Genomic DNA, 9,102 nt, shown 5'->3' with positions numbered 1-9,102 from the left:
TGAAAAATACAGAAAATAGATACAAGTATTCAATGGAATAAATTTTAAAATCGTGTGTAAAATAAATCAATTAAAAATAACATAAGGGTTTAAAATTTAATTTCACCCTATTTTATATAAATTTACATATATAAGTGAACTTAAAGAATACCTTAAATATTAATTTATACAAAAATAGCATTAAAATTTTTTAAGAGAAAATTGAGGAGAAATATAACTTAAATTTGTTCCAAACTAAAAGTAGAATTCTAAAAGGAAAATAGAAATATTAATAAAAACAATTCATACCATGAAATATTAATAAAGAAATAGCGTACCAAAAGTAATACTGAGCAATAAAAATATGAAACTAATTGAGGAAAAAAAGGTAAAGAAAGATTTACAATAAAACTGTTAAAATCAAACGTCGATAATGATAATATAGAATGACAACAAAGCAAAAATAAAAAAAATAAAACATACAGATTGTACATAAAAATCCTTTCGGGGAAAAAATCATGGGCAGAGGAGGAGAAACTCACTAATGTTGAAAACTGAATGATACAAGAGGAGTTTCGACTACATCTATTTAAAGATTGAAAAAGTAGCTTTATACCTTAAGCCTACACAGATCCCCTAATTTTACCACTGTATTTTCTTTAACAGAAATTTGGGTCATAGAACTCTAATAAAAACTAATTAATATAAGTTATTATATATGTACCAAAAAATAAATTATTTATATAATATTAATTTGAAAATTATTTGATTTTTATATTTTTAATTTGAAATTTTACTAAATATTTAAAGATTAAGTAGATGGGATTCCAAATGTAAAATTTTAAAATGTTGGATGTTATATTCTATTTGAAAATTTTAAATAAATCAATATACATTTTATTATCTTGTGTTAATTAGATAAATAGTTAGTTAGGTAAATGAAAATTTATTTTTAAAGTAAATTTTTATTTTTATTTTAAGATAATTTTTAATGAAACCTTTTAGTTTTAAAATTAATATTTTAATATAATTTGAAATTAAATAATTTTTATATTTTTAACTTGTAAATTCCTGAATATTTAAAAGTTTAAGTAATTAGATAAGATTTTCAAATGTAAAATTTTAAGTATTAGATATTATGTTTTATTTCAAAAAAATGAATAAATAAATATAATTTTTCTTACCCTATGTTAATTAGAAAATAGAAATTTTAATAAAATTTATTTGTTTAAATATATATTATCTATAAAAATTTGTTAAGTGTACATTTTAAAATTTTTATATTTAAGATAAATAGTTAATTAAATAAAAATCTGAAAAATTATTTATCCACTTAATTTAACTCATATAAATAAATCATTTTTAATCATCTTTTAAAAGGAAAAACTATAAAAAAATTGAATAAAAAATATATAAATACACCATTTGTCATAATATTATTCTTCTGTACTTCGTGTTGTATATATATATATATATATATATATATATTATGATATACTGATTTTTAAAAATGAAATAAGTTTTCAAGAGAAGACTCTCGAATAATTAAAATGGCCTTAATTAAGGTTGTAGACAAATTTGGGACCAAGTCTTTGTCCGTCTCCATATTTCCTTTTCAAGTTCCTATGAAATGGACATGGAGCATTGGTTCTAATTTTGACAAATAGAAAGCAACTTTGCATGTATTATATGCAATAAAGATAAGAATATATGGTCCCAATTTGTGGAGATTTGGGCATGTAGGGATGAGTTTGCACCCTTTTTAACTTCTTCTAAATCTTTCCCTTTTTTATATTTGGACGGACTCTTCTTAAGGTTTCCATCAATCAACTACAAGTCTTGAGACTTTCTTTAATAGTTAATGTGTCTTTTATTTTTTCACATAATAACTTATTCCACACTTTAATTTTATAATTTTTTTTTATTTTAGTCTTCCATTTAATTTTCGTCTCTTTTTAACTTTTAAACTTGTATTGCTTGTCAAATCATCCCAAAATGGATGGAAAAGTTAACATTTTATAATTTTGCTGACGACATGGTAATCCACGTGTATGCCACGTTAACAAATAATTATTTTTTTAAATATAAAAAAATGTTGGGGATAATCATGTGTAAGCAACGTACAAGAATAATAATGAAGAAATTGAAAAGATTGAACATACAAATTTTATGTGAAAAAACTCCTCTGAAGAGGATAAAAAACCATAGGCCAAAGGAGATTTCACTAATAAGAGAAAAATACAAGATGGAGAGAGTCAAAACAAAGAAAACCCCTTCAAACTAAAATACAAAATTCTCTATTGATTGTATTATTTTCTGTATATAAACCTAGGGTAACTATAACCCTTTTATAGGTTGAAATTCGTAGCTTTTACGACTAGAATAAATGTTATAAGAATCCTCACTGGTATCATTCTCCTATTTTCTCACAACATTCACTTCCTACAAAACGATTATTTTGCTAATTTTTTTCCCTACAACATAGTTCAACTCATTAGACGTTTTCAAATATAAAACAAAATAATGAACCATTACATTCCAAATCTCAACTCTGACTCGATTCGATGATGGCATGTACCTTTAGACTCAAATTCGAGCTCGATTTATCCCGAGAATCGGCTAAACCTATAGCTCTGATACAACTAAATGTAACACCCCAATTATCAATCGAATCACTGGGTCAGGGCAATAGGATATTACATTCATTGCCGGAGCAACTGAAAACATTCATTCCAATATAAATAAAAAAAAGTCATACATTTAAACCCATGACTAAGTCATGATTAAGATATATATCAGTATCTCAACTATTAACCTATTTATTCGTTGCATTTCATGCATCCCCTTTTCTAATTATATATATATTAATTAACATCCAAAGCATTACAATCACATCTAAATACTTGCATTGCATCATCAACACCAAACATATACATGGTACAAACCATTAACAACTATCATATGTACCTATTTATAAAACATCTCGAAGTATTAATTAATTCTCCAACTAAGTAGAATATAACATAAAATCCTATAGGTACATGCCAACCAGATTAACAAAATTTTCACTCACACAATGAGTGCGGGATTTTCTGCTGGATGCCAATAACCACGAGTGCACATGATTGAACTTAACCTATACACGGAAAACAAATTGAACGCTGAGTAATCATCTCAATGGAATTTCTATAACTAATATTATAACAAGACATAAATTATGTAAGGACATAAATAAAATAAAAATAAAAGGTTCATGGCAGTTGAATAAATTATGTAAGGACATAAATAAAATAAAAATAAAAGGTTCATGGCAGTTGAATATGTTAAATTATATTATATGAACATAATCCTTCCATATCGTATTTATAGTCGTATTGACTAGTTTTCACATATTCATCTTCAAATTTCTTGACCCATAAATTCCAAAATGCAATTAAACATTGAATAATCGCTTACATTCATATAAATCATGCTTTTCAAAACAAAATTGGGTTTAAAATTGTAACACTTTCAAAAGAACAAGGCAATAGTGCGAAACATGGGTCACACAAATGTGTAGTACATGATTGAGCCATTAAGTATCAAATTTCATGCCCAAACTCAAAACATTCCCTAATGGCAACCTTTAGGTACCCTCATATACAAATAATAGCTAGCCAAATTCTTCAACAATTCATCTATACATCCTACATCAAAACCAAATCTATTTCATGTTTTAATTGGCACCAAGATACACCATTCAAATCTAATAACACAAACAATTCTATCAAGCATTTCAACTCGTAACAATAAACGAGATTCAAACAATATAAAAATACACATTCTAACTGTTAAAACAACAATTCAGACCGTAACCAAGTTTAAATAATGACAACCAATATTTTCATTCATTTAACTCAGCAGTTCATAACGTTTTAAAACAAAAGAACAAATATGTTGAAATTCCAACATTCGTTTCTGCTGAAACCTATAGAAATGTTAAGTTTTATACATCTTTAAATTATTATTTGGTCAACAAAAAATCTTCAACATTACAAGACATTATATCAGCTTAATAACATCACATTCAGAAAAAATTATTAGGCCCATCCGAACAACTAATTAACACAATATGACAGCATAACAGCATCACAATTGGACAGTGAAATCAACACATTTGAACAACTTGATTATCTAAATAAAATAGGATAATGAAAGCTCATTTGGACAACATTATTATACGCTAAAATGAGCAGCATTAATCACAATCAAGACAACTTAAATTGTGTGCTAAAACATTATTTTGAACATCATTGATTTGCATCCATTTAAACAACATTAGTCGTCATTTAGACAACATATTCCAGCATCAAGGTTTCATCATTATTCGGACATCTTACACAGCAACTATTGGAAATCATCCATATTTATAGAAAGTCAAAGATATGGGTATCAGAAAGATATGGGTATCAAAATCTGATATTTAAGGCACCAAAAGTGGGATTGAGATTTGGCATAAGATAATTGCAATTTTGATCCCTGAACCTCAACTATAAATAGGCCTAACCATTTCTCTTCTTAATCATCCCAAATTTGCCATTCTCTACTTGAGGCATTGTTTTCTCTCTCTCTCTTTGTAAATTCTCACTTGTATTTTGGAGTGAAATATATTTGGTAGTACCCGAGGACGTAGGCAAAACTTGCTGAACCTCGTTAAATTCTTGTGTTCTTTATTGTATTATTCTGCATGAATTGTGAGTGTGATTGTAGTGATTTATTGTGCTATTAAATTACGATTGAGGGATATTCTGGTTAGGAAAGACTTGGTACTTAAGCGATCCTTGTGATCCACCTCTCTTTCCTGGGAATTGAAATTAGTGTGATTTTTTAGTATAATAATTTTACTCTTTTACACTCTTCCGCACAATAATTGGTATCAGAGCTAGATTCGTACTTGGGGAATACGATCGTTCACGGCATTATTCACGTACAATAGTTGGGATTGAGGAGAAAAATGGAAAAGGCATCGTCATTAGCAAAGACTACTATGACCAATGCAAAATTTGAAGTAGAGAAATTTGATGGTACTAATAATTTTGGTATGTGGCAGTGTGAGATCCTGGATGTCTTATGTCAGCAAGAGCTGGATATAGCCCTTGAAGAAAAACCTGACAAGATGGATGACAATGAGTGGGCCAAGATCAATAGACAAGCATGTGGAACAATTCGCCTATGTTTGGGCAAAGAGCATAAGTACTCTGTCATGAGGGAGACATCAGCGAAGAAGTTGTGGGATACACTGGAAGAAAACTTTCTAACAAAAAGCCTTGAGAATAGGCTTTATATGAAAAAGAAACTTTACCGATTCACGTATGCACCTGATATATCAATGAATGACCATGTGAACTCATTCAATAAAATTTTAGCAGACTTGCTAAATTTGGATGAGAAATTTGGAGATGAAGACAATGAATTATTGTTGTTGAATTCTCTTCCTGATGAATATGATCATCTTACCACCATATTGCTTCATGGGAAGGATACGATCACATTTGATGCAGTCTGTAGTGCGTTGTATAGATCTGAGACTTGAAACAAAGATAAAAAAAGATCACAGAGATACAACTACAAAAGTCTTAACAGTAAGAGGTCGTTCGCACAGCAACAAATCTGGTAGAAGGAGTAAGTCCAAAGGGAGACTTGCCAAAGATGAATGTGCTTTTTGTCGTGAGAAAGGGCATTGGAAAAAGAATTGTCCTAAGTTACAAAAGGGCAAGGCTATTTCTGATGCATGTGTAGTGGAACATGATGATGAGTCAGACTTTAGCTTGGTTGGCATGGCAATGGCATGCCATACAGATGAGTGGATTTTGGATTCGGGATGTACTTACCATATGTGTTCTAATAAGGACTGGTTTTCTAGTCTTAAATAACTAGAAGGTGAAGTTGTTTTTATGGGCAATGACAACGCTTGTAAGACAATGGGAGTAGGTACAATCCAATTGAAGAATCACAACGGCTCAATTCAAGTCTTGACAGATGCTCGCTACATACCTAGCTTGAAGAGAAATCTCATCTCATTAAGGGTCCTAGAATCTAAAGGGCTCACAATCACTTTGAGAGATGGATTACTAAAGGTAGTAGCTGAGGTATTGACGGTGATGAAAGGCACCAGAAGGAATAACATGTACTATTTAAATGGAAGTACAGTTATTAGATCAACATCAATAGCTTCTGCAAAAGATGCATATTCAGAGGCTATCAGGTTATGGCATATGCAATTGGGACATGCTGGTGACAAAGCTTTGCAGAGTTTGGCGAAGCAAGGCTTGTTGAAAGGTGCAAATTCTTTCAAATTGGAATTCTCTGAACATTGTGTTCTGGGCAAGCAGACGAGGATAAAATTTGGTTCAGCAATTCACAATACAAAAGGAATTCTGAACTACGTTCACAGTGATGTGTAGGGACCTACTAAAGTGGCTTCTTTGGGAGGTTTTGACTATTTTGTTACTTTTTTATGATTATTCAAGAAGAGTATGGGTGTATCTAATGAAAAGGAAATATGAAGTTTTGGAAGCATTTATTCTGTCTTTCATTTCCTTCTTCTTTATCCTTTCCAAGCTCAACGGATGTTGACTTCTCAGTTTCCTCAGCAACTTGTCCAACATTAATATTGGTCTCTTCATTTATTGAGTCACCTCCGGCAGTAGTTGGAACTAGTTTAGCTTCAGTCTCAGTAGATCGGAGCAAAGTTGCGGGGAAGACATGAAACTCTGGCATTGGATTCAAAAAGTTCCTTTGCAAAGATTGCTTAACTACCAAATCCCTATCCCTTACATATGACCAATACTGAGCTTGTTTCTCTTTAGCCTGGACCAACTCTTCAGCTAGTTGGTACTGCTGACTTTCAAACAAGGACATCCTTTACTCTAGCTACTTCAGGGAATTTAATATTTGCTAGTGAAATGAGCCCCCAGTGACTAAAGGTGTTGCTGTGGGAATGTGCGTGGCAGTAGAAGCTTGACTCTGTTGAGTTGTCAAGGCAGTATCAATGCCTTGGACTTAGCAAAATTTTCCCTTGTGAGGTAGCTACCCTTATTAGGGATAATATCCTCAACATCAGTAAGAGGAATATTAGCAGTCTTCCATAATGCAGTAATGAGAGAAGGAAAATTTAAACTTCCAGCATTCTTCTCAGCACAACAATGGACTTCTTGAAAGATGATCCTTCCCACATTAATCGTTCTTCTTTTATAATAAAATGCAACAAAAGCATCATTTCCTTGGAAGCAGTGGTATTGTGCCTGGATGGCATAAGTTGAGTTTTCAGGAAATGATACCATACCTTCCCAATCCATTTCAATAAATCCCTTTCAATAGTGTAGCACTCCTAACTAGAGACAATCTATTGTGTGCCCTTGATACATAACTACTTCAAAACTTGTGTCAAACCCTCGATTGTGACATTATCTACAAACTCGATATGTTCATCTTGTACCCCTCTAAGGCCACACTTGGCATTTATACGGTCCTCATCAAATGGTATAGAACTTCCCCGCACATAGATGAAAGGAGAATCAAGGGAGTTCACATGGGCATAGAACTCCCTAACTACTCTGCTCAAAATATCCACTAGGTGCAAATAGAAAATGCCCTAGAATATTATTTGAGTACCTTGTAACCGCAACAGAGTTGAATAATGTCTTTGGTTGGGAAGCGCCAGTGCGTGATAATTTTGTGATTTTAGAAGCACTCTTGACACGGGTCATTAAGAAAGAATAAAGAGAAATCTTGGAGAGATGTAGTGTAAAGAAAATGGAGTAGAGGTTGAAGATAAAGAAACCGTAAAGGTGGGAACTTTATGAGAAACGTAAAACGTGAATGGTTAGGGGGAGGGAAATAAAGGGGTTACTGATGACAGTTTTAGGGAAGATGAAATGTGCTAGGGAAGTTTGTGACATGGCGAGAAAAAAAGAAAGAAATTTTTGGGGAGAAAAGATAAAATGAGCTAGCCTACAATATAGGTTGTCTTCCTAAGTCTTCCCAAAAAAATTATTAGGTTAATCTGCTCAAGGAATCTCTCCTTTGGACTATCTACGCGATAAACCCTTGATAATTTAACACATCATCAGCCAATTTGTCATGACCTAATACTCTTTTGTAATGCTACGAAATTGTCCTCCCAGTACACACTAATAAGTTTGATTTTTTTATCCTGCCTTTGAAAAACTGCACTAATGTATAAAAAAATCAGAAATGAAATAACATGAAATAGAAATTTAGCACATAACCAACGAATAGAAATAATTTAAAAAATGAATTTAAAGTAACGAAAATAAATTAAATTAAATAAAAAATTGCTAACTCAAGCATTTCGAAAGTCGATGCTTTGCTTGTCACGCTCCACATGAGCACCCCATTAGTGCTTCAAGCGGTCTCCATTAACTTTGAATGTAACACCCGCTTTCATGTCTTTGATAACAACAGCTCTTTGTGAGAATACTTGAACTACTTCAAAAGGACCTGACCAGTGAGATTTCAATTTACCAGGGTACAATTTGAGTCTAGAATTAAACAATAATACATGTTATCCTGGTTCAAATTGTCTTGGCATAGTTCTGTTATCATGTCATCGCTTGGTCTTTTCCTTGTATAGTTTAACATTTTCATATGTTTGTGCCCAAAACTCTTCCATTTCATTCAACTCTAGAAACCTTTTATTACCAACAGCAGCCCAATCCATGTTCAGTTGCTTAATAGCCCAAAATGCTTTGTGCTCAAGCTCAACAAGTAAGTAACATGGCTTCCTATAAACAATCTTAAAAGGTGACATCCTTAATGGTGTTTTAAACACAGTCTGATAGGCCCACAAAACTTCATCCAATATGCTGGACCAATCCTTATGAGATGGATTCGCCATTTTTTCAAAAATTTGTTTAATTTCTCTATGAAAAATCTCAGCTTGTCCATTTGTCTAGGGATGATAAGTTGTAGCAATCTTATGATTCACCTCATACCTGCACAATGCATTGGCCACTAGTTTGCAATCAAAATGGGATCCTTCATCACTGATAATGGCTCTAGGTGTACCAAATCTTCTAAAGATGTTCTTATGTAGGAACTTCAGTGCTGACTTAGCATCAT

The 9,102-nt window shown here is 31.8% G+C and overlaps 1 protein-coding gene across 1 annotated transcript; it reads right to left on the bottom strand.

The window, feature by feature from the left end:
• Positions 1-8,377: 8,377 nt before the first annotated feature.
• On the bottom strand, positions 8,378-8,878 carry LOC105786899 (uncharacterized). Its single transcript, XM_012613372.1, has 2 exons — positions 8,673-8,878; positions 8,378-8,522 (listed from the first exon to the last, which is right to left on the bottom strand). Exons 1-2 carry the CDS (start codon positions 8,876-8,878, stop codon positions 8,378-8,380), a joined length of 351 nt encoding a protein of 116 aa, XP_012468826.1.
• Positions 8,879-9,102: the final 224 nt, after the last annotated feature.

This window comes from Gossypium raimondii, chromosome 1, assembly GCF_025698545.1.
Source record: "Gossypium raimondii isolate GPD5lz chromosome 1, ASM2569854v1, whole genome shotgun sequence".
NCBI lineage: Eukaryota > Viridiplantae > Streptophyta > Magnoliopsida > Malvales > Malvaceae > Gossypium > Gossypium raimondii.
This window is presented reverse-complemented; position numbering and strand designations above follow the sequence as displayed.